This window comes from Cheilinus undulatus, linkage group 13 (genome assembly GCF_018320785.1).
Source record: "Cheilinus undulatus linkage group 13, ASM1832078v1, whole genome shotgun sequence".
In the NCBI taxonomy this organism is placed as follows: Eukaryota; Metazoa; Chordata; class Actinopteri; order Labriformes; family Labridae; genus Cheilinus; species Cheilinus undulatus.
Genome location: NC_054877.1, coordinates 23336959 through 23358686, shown reverse-complemented (window position 1 = coordinate 23358686; position 21728 = coordinate 23336959). Strand labels below are relative to the sequence as shown.

Genomic DNA, 21728 nt, shown 5'->3' with positions numbered 1-21728 from the left:
AGTGATGAAAAGAATGGTTCAACTTAACACATTCTGGTTGCATGATTATATGTGGCAAAGGCTGGCAACCAAAATTCAGCAGGTGATTCTCTGTTGCAGAGCAGTAATTGGACTGGTACCATAATATTGCTGTCACACAATGTCAGTGTTAGCTGTTTTTATATCAGTCAGTGCTTCCTTTCTATGAACTTTATTTTTTTTGGGGGGGGGGGTGTTAGTAGATTTCCTTTGGCAGGATAAGACTGTATAACAATAGCAAAAAGATTTAGTATTCAGCCTTAATTGTGGTTTTCGACTTTTGTTAAAATTATGTAAGAGAAATGACCAAAACTGGATCAGTCTCTAAAGATGTACTGTTTACATCCAGTTAATAAATTCATCTTCATGCTTTAACAGAAATAGCCCCAGACACACAGACAGCCAAATATTAACAACTTACAGATGCATATTTCCTGGAGTTCCCCCTGTAGTCTGGTGTCAAGGTAAAGCTGGCTCTTATTACTTGTCTTGACTCCACTGTAGTTGCCTTGGCTGGTCTGCAGAATAATTAACGTCAATATGAGTTAAAGAGAGATTAATTTAACTTGCACTTCACCTCTGCAGCTGTTATTACCTCTCCTAGATGGATAAAGACTTGTCTCAGTACTCTTGAGTGTACAGATTATTAATAAATCTGACCTTGGGACACCTTTAGATTGAAATAGAAACCACAGCATTACAGCAGGCAGGAGTCTGTAAAATGTGAACCAGCAAGCATACAAAGTGAGCCTGATGTTTACCCTCAGGGCACTCTCTCATGCCAGACCACATTTGATTTTCCAACCATTTAATACCAACTGTTTCATGCACCAAACGGCATGCTCATCCCCTTGCACATACACATGCATCAGATGGTTTCATGTCTTTTTGTGTTGATTTTTTTTCTATACATGGCAGCACTTTCTCTGCTTTGCGTCTCCTCTTCATGCATCCACTTGGCCGTGTGCCTAGAGGATAAGATGGCAATTATTTCCGCACCGAGATGAGTCTGCTAGATTACATAAATCCATATCTAATTCAAACAATATGGGATCAGGGCATTAGAAAGTACTGCATGTTCTTCTTGTTACAAAAAGCTCAGAAACATGTCTGACAACAACAGCTGAGATACTGCAGAGATATCTAAAGACTTCCTCTGGTCAGCAGACTTTATCACGACACAAAAGCACATAGTCGAGGCCACTTTCTCTGACTGTATCTTGATAAGACAAAGCTTTGGACGTTTACACAGAAACACTGAGTGTATGTGGATTTGAAGTCTTCATTTTTTTTCTCAGTGTAGGTGTTGGCAGATGGTTACTGTACTGCTCTCAGTCCCACTGCTTGTCTTCAGCTGAGGGAATAACAGGCTTGCTTAAAATGAGCACGACTGACCTTTTAATTAACACATGGACCACAGTGGCTCTGTATTAATCATAGAGAAAACTAGTTTCTGTAGCACAGCAGTTTATGTATGTATTGGCAGCAGTTTTTAAATGCTAAAAGATACATCTTTTGGCACAGATCACAGGCTAGTCTTGTTTTTTACAGCCTTATGTGCACTCTTTGTGGTCTTTTCTAAGTCTGTGTTGTGTTAATTTAATCTGTTTTGTGCAGCACTACAGTCCTAGAGGAACAATGTTTCCTCTCTCTGTTCACAAGCTGTTTGAAAAGACAGAAAAATGTTGATTAATTTCAATATCCTAACATCTTTATGTTAGATCTGGTGCTGCTGAGGGTAGTTAGTAGGCATATATTTGGTGCAGGGCTGCACAGTTCCTCTGGGGTTTGCACTGTCACCTCACAGCAAGAAGGTTCCTGTTTGGAATCCCTGTCAGACGGGGCTTTTCTGTGTGCAGTTGTTCTCCTCGTTCATGTGTAGGTTCTCTCAGATACTTCTGCTTCCTCCCATAATCACAGACATGCTTGTTAGGTTAATTGGCGACTGTTATCTATCTGTAGGTGTGAGTATGAGTATGGCTGGTTTTTTGTCTCTACATGTCAGCCCATCGATTGAATAGTGGTCAGTCCAGGGTGTACCTCGCCCAATGACAGCCCCCCCCCCCCGCCACATCCCTAAACGGGACATGCATGGTATTCCAAACACCCATTTTTATATCTATTTTATTTATGGTTCCCAGTTAGTTGAGAGATTGTCTTTGAACTTGAAATTCCGAGATTTCAAAGCTATGGCTGAGGTCCATTTTTAACTGCCCTGTTGCATGTTTCAAACGTGAGGTGAGAACTAAAAGCTTGTGCCTGACTTTACTGTACTCTGTTTGGACACCAGGCGGTTAATATGTGACATTTAAGTAAACAAACATTCTGAGGAATACATTGACATGCTTTTTCCATTTATTAAATTGAGATGATAACATAAATAGTGAACACTATAGCAGCCGAAATCATAATGGTATCTCCATTTGTAAAGCCTTGATGAATAAAGAAAAAAGGATTATAGCAGGACATAGTAGCAAAAGTTGAGCTCCTTTGCTCCCCTATCAGCTTAGTCTCAAAGTCCAATTTACAGAGCCTATAACCAGGCCTGAAACTAGGTGCAGAATTGGCTGGGCCCCCTAGAAAACTCAGTGAATGGGCCCTCCAAAGTTGTGATTTATTGGTGATATCAAAGCATGTGCTGGATCAGTAGTATTGGTGCTAAGGTCCCGGCCAACACTTCCCTCATTTCAGAGCTGAAAAGTGTGTCAAGCCATTATTGGGTTCTAATGTGGAAATTATTTATTCGTGCCACTTTCAACCACTTTTTAATTCTTTTTCACCAGTGTTTCTGCTCATTTCTGACACCTTTTTGCTCATTCTTACCTCTCAAAACCCATTTATGCCAAATTTCACATTTTTTGCCACTTGTAACCCATATCTGTCACTTTGCAGTGTTAATTTTGTCCACTAAAAAAGTGACTACAAATGTTCATTGACAGCCTTTATTTCCATGACAAAACTAGACCAAGACTAACACAAATAGATCTGTGATGACTAAAACTGACAAAAAGTAAGTTTAGTTTTCATCAAGATGACTAAAACTAGACTAAAATGTAATGTAGTTTTCATAGGACATTCAAAATCTGTGATCTTTCTCCACTCTGGGTAAATCTCTCTAAACACAATGCATCTGTATCTCTTCTGTCTCAGCTGTAGAAAGCAGGGACCCCAGGTTTAGCAGAGTGTATAGAACATACTACTATGACTAGGGACCAGATTTAGGCAAGAAAATAAGTGCTAGACTTAAAGTAAAGACTAAAATGGGAGGACTTTTTATGGACTAAAACTAGACAACAATGTTTTTGGGTTTTCATTGACTAAAACTAGACCAAAACTAAAAGGATAGAAATGACTAAAATGCGACTAAAACTAAAATACATTTCATTTAAAGACTAAAACTCAGACTAAAATTAAAAATAGCTGCCAAAATGAACACTGTCACTTTGTAACCACTTTTCACTGTTTTCCATTTTTGCATTTTGTAACCTTGTTTACCACACTTTTTCACCATTTTGGACACTTTTAACCATTTTTGTCAATTATTTAATTATTTTCCTTAATATTTTATCAGTTCCTTCTGCTGAATTTTCTGGTATATCTATAGTTGTGCACAACATGGCTTAGCTATGAAGTCTGACTTTACTTACCTGGTGGTTTACTCAATGTGACCATCCACATCATTATCATTACCAACAAAGTTCATTTGGTTTTAAAAAAAAGAGGGGTTTAGATTTTGAAAAAGTTTGCATTCTACTCAAGCATGAATAAATAATTTTATTTTTTTGCTTTGATAAGAGTGGCTATTATTCAGGTTAAATAATAAATGTTTATCACAGATAACTTAACTTCACCATGGATCATTATTTTGCTGACCTCCATGGGCCCCCATTTGGCTGGGCCCCAGAAAGCTCTCCCCTTAATCGCCCCCCTCGTGGCTGGCCCTGCATATAACCCTAATTAGTTTAGGTACCAACAATTCAGTTTGGTACTTTATGCATTTTTCTCTTGTTTTATTGTCTGAATGTGGAAATTAGCCTTGAGCATCTCCCCTCTCTACTGCACAGAGTGTTGTTCAGTCCCCACCAGGGAACCAGTGGTAGCCAGGGCCAACCAGGACTCCCTGAAATCTGATTGCCCATTTGTCTTGTCAGCCATTAATGGGAAGCTTTAATGTGAGCTGAAAAACATTCTTTAAGTATAATCTATGACTAATGTTATAATATTTCAACCCAAACTGAATTGGTTTGACTGATAAGAAACACCAAACAGAAGGTAAATCAGTGCAGCCCAGTCATAAATTTGAAATTAGAAATTTTGGACATCCCTGATGTGATGAGATTTTTTAGATCAAAGTCATTAGGCAACAACGCTTTGAGATGAATGTGCACTCTGACTCATTTTTGACAGTCATTGGGCATCTTGTTCATCCCTTGCTTCTGAATGTGAAGTGTGAAGAATGCTTTAAGGGAATTTCTTTAAATTTTGTCCAAAACCCCACTCAGTCTTATAGATATACAGGTTAGGAGCTACCATGGCTCAGTTGTTTGAGTCAGTCTAAACTGGGAGGTCATGAGTTCAATCCCCAGCTCTGGCAGTCACATGTTAATATGTCCTTGACCAAAACACTTGACCCATAATTTCTCCCATTGCTGCAGCAGTGGCATATGAATGTGATTAAGTTACCACTGATGGCTGCTTTACACACAGTACTGTGAAAAAGTATTTGCCATCCAGTATTTGTATTTGTCATCCAGGTCCTGAAGCAGCAAAGCAGTCCCAGACCATCACACTACCACCACCATGTTCTATGTTCTTTTATGAAATACTGTGTTAATTTTACTCTAGATGTAATGAGATGCACACCTTCCAAATAGTTAAACTTTTGTCTTTTAAGTCCACAGAATATTTTCTCACAAGTCTTGGACATCATTGAGGTGTATTTTGGCATGTGAGTTGACCTTTTATGTTCTTTTTGGTCAGCAGTGGTTTTCACATTACATCTCTCCCATGGATACCATTTTTTTCTATTTCTTATTGTTGAATCATGAACACTACCTTAACTGAGTCAAGTGAGGCCTGCATGTTTTAGATTTTGTTCAAGGTTATTTTGTGTCCTCCTGGATGAGTCATTGATTTGGTCTTGGAGAGATTTTGGGAGGCTGGCCACTCCTGGGAAGGTTCACCACTGTTCAGAGTTTGCTCCATTTGTGGATAATGGCTCTCACCGTGGTTAACTGAAGGCCCAAAGCCTTAGAAATGGCTTTGTAATCCTTTCCGGACTGATAGATGTCATTAATTTTGTTTCTCCTCTGTTCTTGAATTTCTTTAGATTGCTTTTTGAGGTGTTTTAGCCTACTTCCCTTTGTGAGATGGGTTCTACTTTAGTGCTTTCTTGATTCAGCAGGGCTGACAGTAATCAGGCCTGGGTGTGGCTAGGGAAATTTAACTCAGCTTTCCAAAAAATGTGGTTAATCTCAGCCCTTGCTTAATCTTTTTACTGATCACACACCACCACAGAAAACACCCCAGCCATCTTGAGCCACCACTGTACTTCCACTGTCCAGCAATTAATAATAATAATACATTTTATTTGTATATTGTAATTGTGTATTTTAATTGTATACCTTGCAGTAGCATATAACTACCAGGTGGTAGTTCTAGTTTAAGAGTAAATTTGTTTGTTCTCTCAATATATATACAGCTCCCATCTCCCACTGTGTCAGTGTGTCTGCAGTGTGGGTGGGGGGATCCCTCTCTTACTCCTTGCTAATCATGCACACCTGCTGAACCTGCCCCCTTGCTTTACATGTACTCATCAACCCAGCAGTTGATGAGTAGATGTACAACATCATCTGCCTGCCTTCCTGCTCACCTGCTTGCTAACCCACCTGCCATTACAGCTGTCCACCTTCTCTCCTCTATGTCAAGCCATCTTACAATAGCAAGTCCAGTTAGGAGCTGGTGGAATTTTGCTACTGAGATGCTTCATCTCTCTCCTGTGCCTATTAACCTTCTGATAAAACATCAGCCCCCAGAGTGGTATCCAACCCTAAACCACTAGAGCAGCCTAAGTGTTGATTTCTACCTTCTGGAGTTGTCCCACATATGTCACCTTCCTTGAGACCAGTGTAATATTGTGATTTCCAAAGTGGGCTCATCTCCCTCCAAGGCAGTCCACTCATGTCGCAAGCTTTGTGTTGACCTCCATTTCACCACTCGTCCAGTTGATCGTCTGCACGGCTGTCTGCAGGTTCATGCTCACCCTCTGCTCTGCCCTCTGCCTGTATACATGAGATATCTTATTCAACCCTATATTCTTTAGCTTCCAGGTCATTTTAACCTAAAGCTTGTCTCTTTTTGATGCCTGTTTGCCTCCTCATCTTCTTGCCTGCTATGCATTTACACCTGGCTTTCCAAACTCCCAGCCTTCCTCTAATGATAAAATTCCTTTTACCCTAACTAAATGTTCTCTATCTTGCACTTGAGTCCACTTTAGGGAGAAGGTAATAAAATGTATTTTGGCTTATGTATGAATTCAATATTAATGTTTACATTTTTCATTTTCTTTGAAGAAGGAAAGGTTTAAGAACTCCTAACAGTGATAGAATTCAACAATATAGAAATGAGAACTATATTTATATGGCACTTTTCAAAACAGAGTTAAAAAAGTGCTTCACAGTCTAAAGATAATATATAGCAAAAGTAATACTCAAGAGAATTTTTTGAGAAGTTTGCTAGTAAGTATATATATTTCAATGTCACTTTATGGTTACACTCCAATTGACATGAGCATTCTTTTGTAATCTTTAATGTTGATCATACAGCATGGCATTAATACACCAAAAATGCATAGTTCATTTAAAAAAACATATAACCTAGACTTGCAACACTGAGGAGTGCAATTTTGCATTTCTAAGTATCTTTGATTCATTTGAGATAAATATTGCCACACTGAGATATTTCTGTGCTTCTTCTTAAGTTGCCGTATAATCTCTAAATCTGTAGTAAATGTTCTTAGAAATAATTGAATGATCTGAATACTTTATGAATGTAAACCATGTGCTCTTCCTGTGGATCTTGACTACTGCTTGTTGAAGGAAAAGATGAAAATCCGCCTTGTAATAATGAATTTCATATAATATGATACAATTTTTTTAAGTGCAATACTGACACAATACAAAGCCGTACTTTGGCGGCCCAAGGCAAAAACAGATATGAGACCTTTAGCTAAAAGCAGTCAAAGCAGAGCAAAATGTTCTGAAACTCATTTTTCAGTTAACAAAGGCATAGAAGTATAAATACAACTAACCTGATAAATAAATACAACTGGACTACTTTAATATGTTTGTAGTCTGGTGTAAAATAAAAATATAAATGGTGCAATATCATTTCTTCTGCTATAAAACATAACTATTTTATTTATGGCAAGCCACTTTATCACACAATAACCAACCAGTTCATTTTTTCATCATCTAAAGGGATCCCCTAACTATAATTTGCTTGATATGAAGACATTTTGGGGGCTTTTGGAAGGAGTTAGAACTAGCTTGGGGGAAGTCATCTCAGGAGACTTTCTTGGATGATTAAAATAATGTGCTTATAAAAGTATTACCCTCCTTGGATGTTTAACCTTTTTATTGATCCAATGAATCATCATGTTCAATATAATTTCACTTTTTTGACAAAAAGCAATGAAAAAAAGCCCTCATTAATGTAAAAGTAAAAGCAGAATTCTACAAAGTAATGTCAACTTAACAAAACATTTACCATGAAAATGTATTAATTTTTATACTGAACTAATTCAACAGAGGTCCAGCCAGTTGGTTCTTGTATTCTCACATTTAGTGAAATGGTGATAAGCTGAGTGCACTCAATATAAGTGATTGTAGTATAGAGACATCTGTGTCTGGACGGTCCAGTCACTGGTTAATCAGTATGCCTTGCTACCATTACACCATAAAGACAAAAGAACACTCCAGGCAGCCCAGAGGAAAGGTTATTGAAACGTTGAAGTCAGAGGATGCATACAACAAAAGTTCCAAAGTACTAAATATCCCCCTGAGTTCTATTAAATCTGGCACCAAGAACCGGAGGAATATGGCACATTTGTAAATGTGCCTAGATCAGGCCGTCCTCACAAACTGAGTAACCGTGCAAGAAGGAGACTAGTGAGAGAGGCCACCAAGACACCTGTGACTAGTCTGAAGGAGTTACAAGCTTCAACAGCTGAGATGGGAGAGGCTACATAAATCCAAATAATATTGACAGATTGATTTATAAAATCAATAAAAGGATGAAACATCCAAGGTGGTGAATACTTTTTTATAGGCACTGTATTCTTTGATTATTATATTCCATCTTGGCCACGTTATTTACATTCAGAATATTCATCTTAATCATTGAAAGTAATTGCAGACGTAGCCCTATATTTAATGCTCACCTATAATAACTGTATCTTGAGGCCCACTGGAACACAAAGCCCCAGGCAATTGCCCACCTTTGCCTGATGGTAAACCACCTATGAGGATACAGCAAGATGGGATAGACTTAGTGTCTCCATTGTTATTTGTCTTGGTGGCTAAGTGATGCACACATTGCTCTTTAAATACAAACAACAGAAACAAGCACAAAGCACATGATAAGGAGAAGCAGCAGTGCACATATCAACATGAAACACAACTTAAAGAGAGATGAATCATAAGATCATAGTTTCAACTTTTTACTCATATTTATGACTTATAACCCCCAAGTTTTAGGCCTTTTTTAAACCTTTGTTCCTCATTTTATAATCTACATATTTAGACTTTTCCCATACTTTTGTCATTGTATCCTTTTATAATAAGCTTGAATTCAAAAGTCACAATTATGACTTTTTTTCCTCTTTTATCCTGCCGTAATAATATAAGAAATGTGACTTTTCCTCACATTTTTAATTAACATTATATGCGTTTAACATGATGGCTCTGTGTTTCTTCAACGTCGACAACGGACTTCAGATGCGGAAGCAGGCGACCTTTTAAAAAAAAAGGGAGTTTTTTTCTGATGTCAGTACACCCACTGAACCTGCTGTGTATCAGGTATGTGGCTGTAGTCCACCATCTAGTGGTAAATCCACCGGACTCCATTATTTCCCCCTACATCAGACTTCTGTTTCAAGTGAACAGACCTGTTGCATTTATTCCTGATATCTGCTCAGGTAAAGCCGGTGATGATTCAATTAACTCTTAAGATGAAGTTTGAGAGACATCAGCCATTCATAGTGACCTACTTCAAGTGAGTCATATCTCCGCAGCCAACCATGGAATATGATTGGGATTATTTCCATGCCTGCTCGCTTCAGTCCCCATGCCTGTTTACGTTCATGTGAGCTACACTCCGCTGGCTGACAGCCACCCCGCGGTATTTATAGTCAAACAGCGGCAACCAGCACCCAAGGAATCCTCGCGAAATCCTCCTCAAACCTCTAAACTTGGACTGAGTGAGAGGCAGAGAGGAGGGCTGGTTTTAGGATCCACACCTGAACGAGACTCGCTGACGATGAAGGAGCGCGTGGCACCTCAAGGTAAAGCTGTCAAATCCATTAATTATTACATCAGCTAATTGAGCTTCTTTCTCTCTCCTGACGCACGCGGTACTAATCCTCTTTCTCGGTAAACATTTTGTAGCATCTTCTTCATGTATTTGTACTTCTAAAGGCTGCTGCTCATTCGCCCCCCCCCCCACTTTGTTACCTGTATGTGCGTCAAACAATTAACTATAGAAAAAGGGGGGAAATTAGCTTCCTAATTAGCATCACCTGCTAAAAGGCTAGTTAAAGATTTCCTGGACGGTGGCACACCTCAAGCTAATGCTCGTTGTTCCCGTAGGGTTTGCTCTTATTATACTAATTAAAGTCAGGAGCTAAAATAGAAGAGCATATTTACACAACTTTAAAGAAATATAAAGAAAAAGTGGACACCTTTTACAGAAGTACTTATTCTCTGTAAATTTTGAGCTAATTTATGAGCTTCTCTGTAGTATCAGTGCTGCCATTTATTTGTTAATGCAAATGTCATGGATCCACCCTGCACATCATCCCAGACTCTTGTCCTTCCATACAGTTGCCTTGACATTTTATTTTATCACAGCTCTAACTGCAAAACTGGCTACTGGATATCATATCTTTTTGACTTTGCATGGCTGTGGTAAAATCAGAAGCATCCCAGCCATCAGCAGCTCAAGGCTGCCATCAAGCCGTCTGTGTAAATGTGTGCGCTGACCTTGTAGCCTCTCCAGGCTTTCAGACAAGCGCTGAGCCGGGTTTGAGGCCAGAGCTCAACTCAAAGCATGTCCAGTTCATGTCTGAGGAGCCCTGCTGCTGATGAGTGAGTCACTGTGCCTTTTGCTTCAGCTCTCCTACACTCAGTCATCTTCCTTTTAGCTCCGGCTCAGTGAAAACAGCCTTGTTTCGTCTGTCTCTGACTGGCTCACCTCAAACTTGCTGTTTTTCAGCCTTGACACCTCATCTCATCACATATTTTTCTGTGTCAGCGTACACACTTATACACTGAGCTGGACATCAAAGGCAACATAAAAAACAGGAAAATGGTTTAACGTTTGGTGGTCATGAGACAAGACAAAGGCATGTAAGCCCAGGCTGTGGTCAGTGCTTTTTAGAAACAGAAAAATCTCACCTCCATGAATGTGTCATCACCACTTTTACAAGACCCACTTTCTGTGCAGTCGTCTTCTGCTCACCAGTACAATTACAATTTCTATTTTTGAATGGCTGCTTGTTCAGAGCTTTTGTTCAGCCTGTCATATACACAGCAAGCATTTAAAGATCCCACTGAAGATGAGAGGATTTTGCAGATAAAGCACAGCTAAATTGTGGCATTTATCTGGAATTTCTACAAGACAGAAAATGCAGATTTGTGTTAGTAAAGCATACAAGGATTCTGCAGAAACGTTTCTGAGCCACAGTGTTTTTGCTGATTGAGTCTAATGCTGATGTAAACATGCTCACATCTTCACACGATGACTGTCTGATGTTAATAGGATAAACTGTACCTTGTTTATCTTCTTTAAGCTTGTAACTTTATCTGTAAAGCTGTTACTACAATTGATGGTTTAAGCTTATGTGAATTATAATTTGAAATGCATACATTTCTTGAAAAAAATCCAAGTTCTGGACTAAGAACTGAGCTTGATAAGAAAGCAAATGGATCACCAAAGTTAGTCCAGTCAACAAAGCAAGGATGAATTTCTGATCCAGATGTTGCAACAATCTGTTAGATTGATATTTGACTAAAACAAAAGTGTAAACCACCTGGTGGCACTAGAGGAACAGTCATTGAAGTTTTATGAGTGTAATCTCTGAAAACTATGAAAGTCCGTCCCAAATTTTCTGCAAATCCGTCCAATAGATGTTGATGATTGCATAGATGTGTGATTCTTCTGACATGGGATTCATGGTCTTTAAACATCTGCACAAAAGTCGAATTTTTCCGTGTGGTTCAGAGTGATAAGCAAACACTGTGCTCCCTAGACATGAGGCTTTTGTTGCTAAAAATAGAAGCAACATGCAAAATGAGAAAGATGTGTGATTTCTCCATGCAGCATTTCATGAATGCAGATCACCACCTTTCATAAATTTCCCACCTCTCTTCTGCTTTTTTGCAGCATTATGGTGAAACCCTCCACTCCAGTCTTCTGTAGAGATGCACCGCAGTTCAGACCAGTCCCTCACTCGCTCCCTCACACCAAACCTCCACTTTCCATCCAGCTATGGTCCAGGAGGACAGGCCCATGTCCAGTCTTCCCTGTCCCTCCCCGAGCCTGAGGCCTGGAGGAAGCCCAGCCCTGCTGCCCGTCATGGCCTGGCCCAAGGAGCCCGCTCGTGCTCCCTGCAGGTCCCTCAAGCCACCCCAGAATACCTGGGGCTGCCTCCTCGAGCAGCCAGCGTTGACGTCCCGTGTTGTCAGGATGAGTTCTCGTCAGATCAGGGTTCAGGGTCTCTGAGCCCACATGGCATGCTGCGGAGGAGAGGGGGGCTCGTGGAGCAGAAGGATATCATCATGGCTCACCAGGCTCACAAAATCCAGAGCACACCGCAGGCCCGCAGGAAGGAGTGGGAGTAAGTATGAAGGAGATTCAGAGTCCTCTTTAATTATAAGTGTAAAGATGATAAATCTCCACAGAGGAGGATGAAAGTGTCATTGTTAAAGATCACATGTACCTTTTATGCAGTATAACTTTGCAACCTGTTGAACCTCTTTAGTATGTCTGATAAAAAACAGCTCAGCAGATACAGAAATCTTTATGGTTAATGTCAAGACTCAAAAAGATCTGTTACATTCTAGGTCAATTTTGATAAAAATTTGAGGAAATGACTCAAAAGGAAATGTTGAACTTGAACTGGGATGGAGTCAGTCAATAAGATTATTGAATCTTTGACTTAAATATTTTAGACTATGAACTTTTGCATGGCTGACACTCAGTCCATACATTCACACTGCAGTTAAAAGTTACCTGAATCTGATTGCTCTTGTTCAAATGTGACTCATATCTGATTGTTTTGTGACAGTGTGTCACACTGAAGCTGACATTTTCAGATCAAACTCAGGCCACTTTCATATGTGGTACTCAATCAGATACATGTCTGCTCTTTTGGAATTTGACCACAGTGTGAACAGCCTGAAAACAAAGAAAAATATCTGAGCAAAAGATCAGCATTGAGCATTACGTTCTGCAATACCATTGTAGCAAAACTCCTGAGGTGTAGATTAGAGCATAAATGATGACTCAATTACATCTAATTTTGCTGAATTTATCTATATCTTATTTTTTCATATAGAAAGGCTTCTTGTTTAGAAAACAACCCATGAAGTTTGAAGATACTGAAAATTATTAAGAGGCAGGCATAAAGAATACAAACATGGAAATAAATATAAATCTAAACCTTTTCTTGTGATTATTTTTAAGACAAACAGTAGGTAAAGTTGCTACTGCATATGTAAGATGAAAGCTATTGCCTCTAGAGCTGCTTCTAAAAATATTGAACCCCTGACTGTGCAGCTACTCTTAGCTCTTTGCTGCATTTTAGCATCTTTCGGTGTGTTGTTTGGGTTTTAATATATTTTATCTAAGTCCTTTACAGCATTCGTCAGCTTTTAAAGCTATAAAATTTGGACATGACAGCAGACAGATGATATAAGTGAGTAAATCAAGGCATTTAATCACTGAAGAGACAAGTAGTTCCCTAATGATTAGATGGAGACCAAAAACAGAGCTCAAGAGTGAGTAAATAAAGATTAGCATTCTTTGAAGTCCCTGGAAAGTGATACGAAATCTTTATTATAGGCTTGTTGTATGAGAGGCCACACAGTGTTATGGACCACCAGGCATAATTTCAGTCAGTAAAACCATCTCTAAGTTTATAAAATTAACTTTAAAAACCATGACAACTGTAGGCAGTATTATCTGCTCTAGGATCGTGTGGGTGTTTCGGTTGAATCAGCAATAGCCACGCCCACTCATGTGAAGTACGATCCCTTCAAGTTAATAAAAAAAAAATGCTCGAACATGACTGGAGGAACCATCTGTCTACTATGCTGCTATGTTTCAACTCTTGTTTTTAAGCCACCAGAGAAACAGTCATATTTATGTCATAACAGATGGACAGAAAGCTTTTCTGAGTTAAAGTTATGTCTCTCTCCTGTTTTTGAGATGACTTTGATGTTAAGTTGCTGCTGAAAACACTCCATTTCCTGATGTGACTCTTCGAAGTAAAAGTCTTTAATGATGCTTAGCATTGGAGGCTTTTATTGTGACAGACTTGGCAGAAACAGGTACAGCTGAAAAAAAGACAAGCACTCCAGCTATAGAGTGGAGCAGGAATGAGTCCTAAAATGCGGAAGTGAGTTAGCATTTTAGCACTTCCGGTTCCCTCATCTGAAAGTCTATGGGATTTTTGACTGAGTTTTCAGTTAAATCCCTGAAACAAGGTCTGTGGTTACCACAAGCCCAAGAAAGTGTAACGTTTGGTCCAACATAAAATACATCTGAAACATGCCCAACTTTTGAGTCGTTTATCTTTTCACATCTTAGCAAAGACAGTTGCTAAACGACAGCTAACTAGGACTACAGCGTTTGTCGGGAAGATTGTACGTCAACCTCTGAAGCGCGGCAACTGAACCTGCCATTCACTTGTATCCGCAGGTGATGACGTTAAATTCAGTTCAGTATAGCATGACATTAGCTTTTTGCTTTTGTCAGTTCTATTAACAAACCAGATATGATGCTTTTATGATCAATTTATGAAGATTATCTTTATGAACAAAACTTGTAGTTTCATAAACTTTTATTGGACACAGGTCTTATTTTCAGAAATCCAATAACCCATTGACAAATCCCATAGGCTCGCCGACAAGGGAACCCATGCAATGCTAACTTCCGGGGTTTGCCTACAAAATTATGTCACAACTGCACCACTCTGTTAGTCTGCCCCCTGACCTCATGGTGAACTCTGGTCAGAGCACAGCTGCCTGGCTCTGTGCAAGAGCAGAGACAGAAGTTGGGGATTAAATTTACTGTTTTCTGGTACAAATCTTTCTATTATGATACTTTTAATGATCCGCAGGCCACCGTGGCTGATAGATTTTGTAAATTTACCTCTCGATGAACAGAAACACAGTATGTAGCTGGCTGTGAGCTTTCAGTGAAGGCAGAGACATCAGTTAACAACCGACTGTATTGGGATGGACTGCTTTGTGATTTTGTATTGTTGTAGCGTTAAGTGGGCGGGGTAATTCCTGATAGCGGCTGGTGACATCATGGGGTCCTATATTTGCCCTGCCCTAATTAAACCAAGCCAGGAAAGAAGTGAACAACTTTTGAACGGTCTAAATTGAAAAATCCCGTCACAAATATATCTCAAATACCTTTACTACATGTTTACAGCAACCTTATTCTAACATGTCTTTTTGGGTTTAGACACAAGTTTTGGATGTTACTTTACAGGAACTTCAAAAAGGCAGAAAAGGACACTGAATGATTGCTAATTCTTCTCATAACTAAAATAATTGTTTTGCCATTTTTGTGTTGATTTATTTTGATTTGTGCTTAATTACTTAATTCAGCTGGGAAACCTTGATGGCCCATTAGCTAAAGGCTGTATGCTGTAAATCTATCTGGTCTTTATACAGAGAGCTGAATCTGACAGTGAGAACTGGTAGGGTTCTTGAACTACACCACTCTCCCTTTTCCATGTTTTGTTTGTTTACTATAAAACTGGCTAGCGGAGAAGTAAGCAGAGTGGGATATTTGTTCAGCTGGAGAGTTAAAATACCAAAGAACTTACGTTTGAAACACAGTACTAGTAGGTCAGGCTTTGGGTTTTTGGTCCCCCTACTGGTGAACGCATGTACCTTGTTATATATAGGGGCCAAATTTCAATGTAAGCTAAGAAGATGTATGTTACAGAGTGTGCTTAGTTTTATTTGCATCACTCTAGCAGACATTGAATGTGTCCTCTAGGGTTACTGTGTGTTTTTAATAAATTACCTTTACCATAAAACATCTACAAGTGTATAGAGAGAAACCTGTGTTGGTTACGTACATGTTTGCCTGTTGCAGCCTTCTTTGTCCTTGCTTTTGCTTGCACACTGCTTCATTTTACATCACTACTCTTCATGTGATTATTCTTCCCATTATTCCACTGTTATTCATTCTCATTGATCAAATAATACGCCTCTATTTGTGGAGCTGTGTGCATGTGCTTCCAAATACACGTTACCCACACTTAAAAACATTGTTCCATGGTTCCTGCAATTGGTCACAATACTCTGACATATTGAAACATGGGAGTTCAAGGGTTTAAAGCATGTCCTACACGTACACGTACGCTGAATCCTTTGTTTCCAGCATTGTTGTTCAAACAAAAAAAAATGAATCGCAAAAAAACGTGTTCACTCTAATTTCATCAGCTGATGTGATGTTTTTTAATACCTCTGTAGCATTACTGGCTGCAGTTTACCGTAATCAGATACTGGATGGTGTTATTAATGGCGGAGCTGAGGGTGCTTAAAGGTGAACTTTTGAACTGTGGAGCCACATCACTCTGATTATCAGCTTCCCACCACTCGAATATGAAGTGGTACTCCATCAGCATAACCCCAACCCACGAACAAGCTCCCTCCCTCCCTCCTCCCACTCCTCCTCCTTCTCCATCCTCTGATTTCTCTTGTCCTTACCTTCACCACCCACTCCTCATCCACTTATTTTACTGGCGTACTGTCATTCTCTCTCTGTCTACATCATTACTTCCTACTTTGTCTACTGTTTAAAATCCAGCTAAAAACACAGGCATTAAGTTTGTTTTCTTTATAATTCCTCATTTTTTAACTTTAGGTTTTGACTAGTTTATCTGCTTTAGCAGATAAAGGTATAAAATGATAAACAATGGACTGATAAATGGCTGAAATCATTGCCTACTCTGCATGTATTGTGGTTATTTGTCCATTAGGGGATGCTAGGGAATCAAAGTAGAAGAGCAGCAGGGAGGCAGTATAGGATGTGATATGAACGAGGCAGCAGAGTTTGGCTGTTGTTGACTTTTACAGACTGAAACATAACTTTATACTACTTTCTAAAACTAAAGTGTTACATCTGTTATATGGTTAGTTGTTTCATTATCTTCTTTTATTTATTGATTTATCTCCTTCTTACAAATTTAAAAAAAATTCAGATTTTCTTTTGACTTTTAAAAATAATATATAATTTATTTTATATTATTTTAATTTATTTTTAAATTTTAATTTATAATTTGTTTTAAAACTTAAACTTTATTTTGTGTTTTTATTTCATTTTCTTTTTTTTATGAATTTTTAAATTCATTTTAAATTTCTTTTTTACTTATTAAAATTTCATTAAAACTTGAAATTAATTGATTAAATTCTTTCTTTGTTTTATTTTCATTTTTAAAAAAAATTTGTTTTACTTAAAGTTTGTCTATTTTGTTTCTCTTTATTGATCTGTATTATAAATTTTTCATTTGATTTATTTTTAATTTATATTTCATTAAAATACTTGAAATGTATTTATTCTTAATTTGTTTCGTTTTTTACTTTTTTATTTTATTTACATTTATCTTTTATTATTATTATTTTTATGTACTTTTTCCTTTTCTGATTTAGGTCTTTTGTTTGTTTTTGTAGAATCAAACGGCTGCAGCTGTGTATATGAATCACTAAATACTCTTTTAAAAAATATGAAAGTAAACTGCCATGTTGACATTGAAAAGCAGCTTAAAATTGATTTAATTCTGTGTATATCTCTTTAAATAAACTAGGCCTATTTCTGAATTATTTGCTCTAGAGTTTGAAACATAAATGTAGGTATATGAATGATCAGGGAAGCAACACATTCTTCCTTTCATTGAATCATTGGTAATCACAGGGGTTAAATTGAGAATATCCAACAATCTGTAATAATTTGGCCCCTTGGCATTGACCACAAAATTTTTACAGCCCTCCTGGTAACCAGAGTTGCCGGTCCCTGGTCTAAATCTTCTGTGTTGTAAGAGTTCTTTATTATGAATACTTGAAATGATATACAGTAAGTGACAGTTATTGGTCGAATCAAACTGACATAACTCAGTACTAGAGGACGTCTGTTGCTAGGGAACAGAGAGAAAAATAAAATGCTAAAGCCACTCCAGTCAATGTTGGATGAAAGCCTGTCTGCAATTATATAAATGCTCTTCAGAGTTCTGCTACAAAGTATGTCCATTAACGTTTAAATGCTCAGTGCTTGTCACCTGCAGCATCACTGTAGCTGTCTTTGCCCTGTATTCTATTTCCCAGGATGCTTTTGTGAGTGACCATAGTCTTGAAAATGCATTATAGCTGTTCTTTTCTCTCTAAAATAGTTATTGCCTGCTGTGAAAAGGCACCAACATACCCCTCACATTTCTTATTTTAAGTTTTAGCAGGCCCGAGCAAATAGATACAAGCTTTTCTGCAGTTTACACAGCTATTTTAAGGTGTCTTTGAGTAGGCTGTGCTCAAGAGCAGAACAAAAGCAGATTCCATGTGGTCAATCTATACAGCACAGAGGATCATCAGTACAGAGATGCAGCTCTGCTGCCTCCTGAAGACGTCCATTGACCTTGATCCAAGTGTGTTCCCGAGCATGTGTGTGTTGGGAGAACCAGATTTCTATAGGAAAAGGTTTTGCTGTATTGTGCAACATGGCTTTTGTTGGCAGAAATGAAAAGAACGGAGCAGGAATTCAAGAGAGCTATGTCGCTATGGAAACAACAGCAAAGAGAGCGCTGCAGACAGAGATAGAAAGAGAGGGGAGATGTTTGCTGTTTGCAGAGATGGACAAATATTTAGTTTGGCGACATACAAGTAGATGAAGTTTGTTTTTTTCTAATGATGTGGAGATGTTAGCAAGAGTCAAAGTGTACATGCTGATCATCAGTGTGCTATTTTTACACTCTGCACCCCATGGGTCAGTGTCGCCTTTTTTTTTTTGTTGCTCTCCTGCTTTGCATGATGCAGATGAGGAAACAGAGCAATGGCTGAGTTTCTAGAGCTTATTCATAGATCCTGTCAAATCTATTTTCTCCCCCAGTTCTCCACTTGTTTGCCAAGCATACATTTGTCACTCTTTCTTGGCTTGCTATCAACCCCCTATCCACTCAGCTCCCTGTCTGCACTCTTTAATATCTGCTTTGTTTTCTTAATGTCAGGTTTTCAAGTGGAGGGGCGGCTTTAATTTTAAGCAGCATCAAACAAGCCCCCTAATAAAAAATAAAAAATCTGATGTGTGTGGGGGTTGAAGTGGTCATCTTGAGGAAACAGTGGGGAAGAGAGCAGAGCAGCAGATGGAGCGAGAGAGCCCAGTTGCCGAATGAGGTCTCACTTGTGGCACCGAGTGCGAAAAAGACCCTGCTTCTCTTCTCTCCCTCAAAAAGGGAGCAGCCCTAAGATCTATTTCATGCTCTATTTTTACTCCTCACTTTTACTCCAATATTAGCACAATGGCCTACTTTTTAACTGTTTTAATAGTCTGTCTCTGTTAATGAAAATATGACAATGATTGCTGATTATCTGATGGGGAAAGCATTTTGGGAAATGAGTCAAACTTCTTGCTATAAATCTCCTTTGATGCTAAGTTCTCCCACTTGTTGCCTTATTTCTCTGCATTGTCCTCCTAGTATTGGTGTTAAATGTGTTTTCACACCTTTTTTTCCTGCTGCTGCACCCACTAACATCTTTACATAATTGTTTTGGAGCCACATACCCACACATCCTGCTGTATATAGGCTCCCTGTTTTTGTCAAATGCTTTTTTTTTTCATCCTAATTGCTATGGTAACAAAATACATGTAACTCCTCTCCACCGGCTTTCATTCAGATGGATGTGGAAATCGCCATCATGAAATGTATCAGTGGGAGGAGGGGGACTCATGCGCTCCTGGCTGCGTGATAATTTCTCCAGCAGGTGATACGATTGAGAGATGCCTCTGATCTAGAGGTTCAAGCAGCTCTGTTGCAACATTTAAGACTGATTTAGACCAAAACATCAGGTGCAGTTTTGTGCTTCCTTTTGTGATTATCGCTTTTTTTTGTCAAGTTTTCCGGCTGGAGAAGATGCGTAAAGTTTGCCGAGACTTATCCCGGATGTCTCCATCTAGCTTGTGCAGAGTGATCTTTGACTTTTCAGATCAAATCGAGCTTGGATGTTGACAGAAAGCTGCAAGACTCGGTGGATCATTTCCCCCCTCTGCTGCTTGACTTTAGAGTCGCGCGCGTTAAAAGTTGTTCAGAGCTGTTTGTAACGCGCTGTTAAACAGATGGGATAACAGAGATGCTGTGGTTTTCAAGTCGTCGTTAAATGAATGGATGTTTTTGCCCTAATATAAAAGCCATTTGAATGATTTAACCCCCTTTTCTTGTGGATATGGAGTGAAAGAATCTGCAACTTTCCAGGGGGGATTTTTGGCGCTCGAAAAGCTGTCACTGGATTGAAGGTGCCTTCTCTTTTTCTTACAGCTCCACTTCACAGCTTTCTTTCCTCTTCTGTTGAAAAAAAATCTAAGCCGACGATCTCATCTCTTTGTAGAATGGCTCGCTTTGGAGACGAGTCCGCTCCCACCACAGTGGACTCCGGGGATGGGGACGTGGAGCGCGGCGGGGACGCACAGGACCCGGCGGCGGCAGCAATGACTGCCTCCATGAAACAAGCCAAGGCGCAGCGGGCCCGGACCATGGCTCTGTACAACCCCGTCCCCCACCAGCAGAACTGCCTCACCGTCAACAGGTCGCTGTTCATCTTCGCAGAGGACAACATCATTAGGAAATACGCACGGAGAATCATCGAGTGGCCATATCCTTCCGTGCAAATCACGACAGTTAAGTTGAACGTTATTGCAATGTGCTTTCAAGAAAATGCATGGCAGTTTGCTGTCACTTCAGCACCTTGGAGAGCGACAGGCAGCATGGGAACAGCTGCAGCATAAAAAGTCCCATCCACCTTTGAATCACTCAAAAGTGAACCAAGTGCATTTAAAAGTGCTGTTTTTATAAAGTATAATCTCATTTTTGTTTTGTTATGCATGATATCTTGCCTCCGTGTGACTGTTGTTTTCATATCTGCAGAAGAATCAGTCAATGCAGCTTCAAGTCAAATTGAAAATAAGCCCTTTCTGAATTCCTGCAATTGAACCTAACCCTCTGATAACTGTAACCTGCCCTGATTACATTCATCAGTGGGCTCCATGTGCTGGCAGCAAACACAAAGTTAGCATGTGGTGATCATTAGAAGTGGCTCTGCTTGCTGTGGGGGTGGCATGTAGGCACATCTCTTGCTTGCCTTAGTGCTCATTGGAATATGAACCTGGCCATGAGTAGGTGTCAGTTCAAATCCAGCAGGCAGTGTTTTCTGCTTTCTGCTGCAGCATCAGCCAGCACTTTGTTTCTGCTGAAGTTGTGCCGATCTGACAAAGACTATCAGGGGGTTATTTATCTGTAGCTGCAGCAAAGTCATGTAATTTTCACAAAAAATGCAAGTTATATATATGCACAGCAATATTCAGTATTTAAAGGCCAAACATAACAATCCAATAGTTGTCTTTTACACTGACATCTACTTTTTTAACCCACCATAACAATGTTAGAATAAATGTTTCTTAATAAATAATCACATATTATCATATCATTTTAAAAAGATCACTCCATTGCCATATCTGCCCACTAATCCTCCTGTCTTACACCCCCTTCAGCACAGCATGCCAGTCTCCCTCTGTTATCTAACCACAGGCTCTGTGTGTTGTGTGGGAGTGGGTCTAGTGGTCAAGACTAGCTGGCCACTGGCAGCTCTGTAATGTGACTGTCGGTATCAAGGAGGCAGAGGTATGTGGGAGAGAGCTGGCCAGTAGTACTGTTGGTGGATCGTGGGCTGTAAAAGCAGCACATGTCAGAGTATTGACTGGAACAGACCCAGATATTTGTGCATATAGTGTCCAAGTAAAAACAGATTCATATGGATTCACAGCAGCGGTTTGTTCTTTGATGATGTGTTGCTGTGTGAACACTGGAGTGTTACAGTGGGACATCTATCACAAGTTTGCTGGGACTTTCATCTTGCTATGCCGCCAAAGTCTCTGCATAATGGGGTGAAGTTGAGGAGGCTTTGTTCTCAGGAATTATGCTAACAAAATCT

General features: G+C 39.3%; 1 protein-coding gene across 5 annotated transcripts in view; it reads left to right on the top strand.

Annotated features, from left to right (window-relative positions):
- Positions 1-7816: 7816 nt before the first annotated feature.
- The window catches only part of LOC121519798 (voltage-dependent R-type calcium channel subunit alpha-1E-like), a 116317-nt gene continuing 102405 nt past the window's right edge, over positions 7817-21728 (top strand). For 4 of the 5 annotated variants that reach the window (XM_041802741.1, XM_041802744.1, XM_041802742.1 and 1 more), the window contains exons 1-3: positions 7817-9580; positions 11680-12133; positions 20130-20393. In XM_041802741.1, the coding sequence (XP_041658675.1) occupies positions 11718-12133; positions 20130-20393 (680 nt within the window). In that variant the 5' untranslated portion in view covers positions 7817-9580; positions 11680-11717. Of the gene's footprint in view, positions 9581-11679; positions 12134-19517; positions 20038-20129; positions 20394-21728 lie in introns of those variants that run through there. The other variant, XM_041802745.1, reaches the window with a different exon arrangement.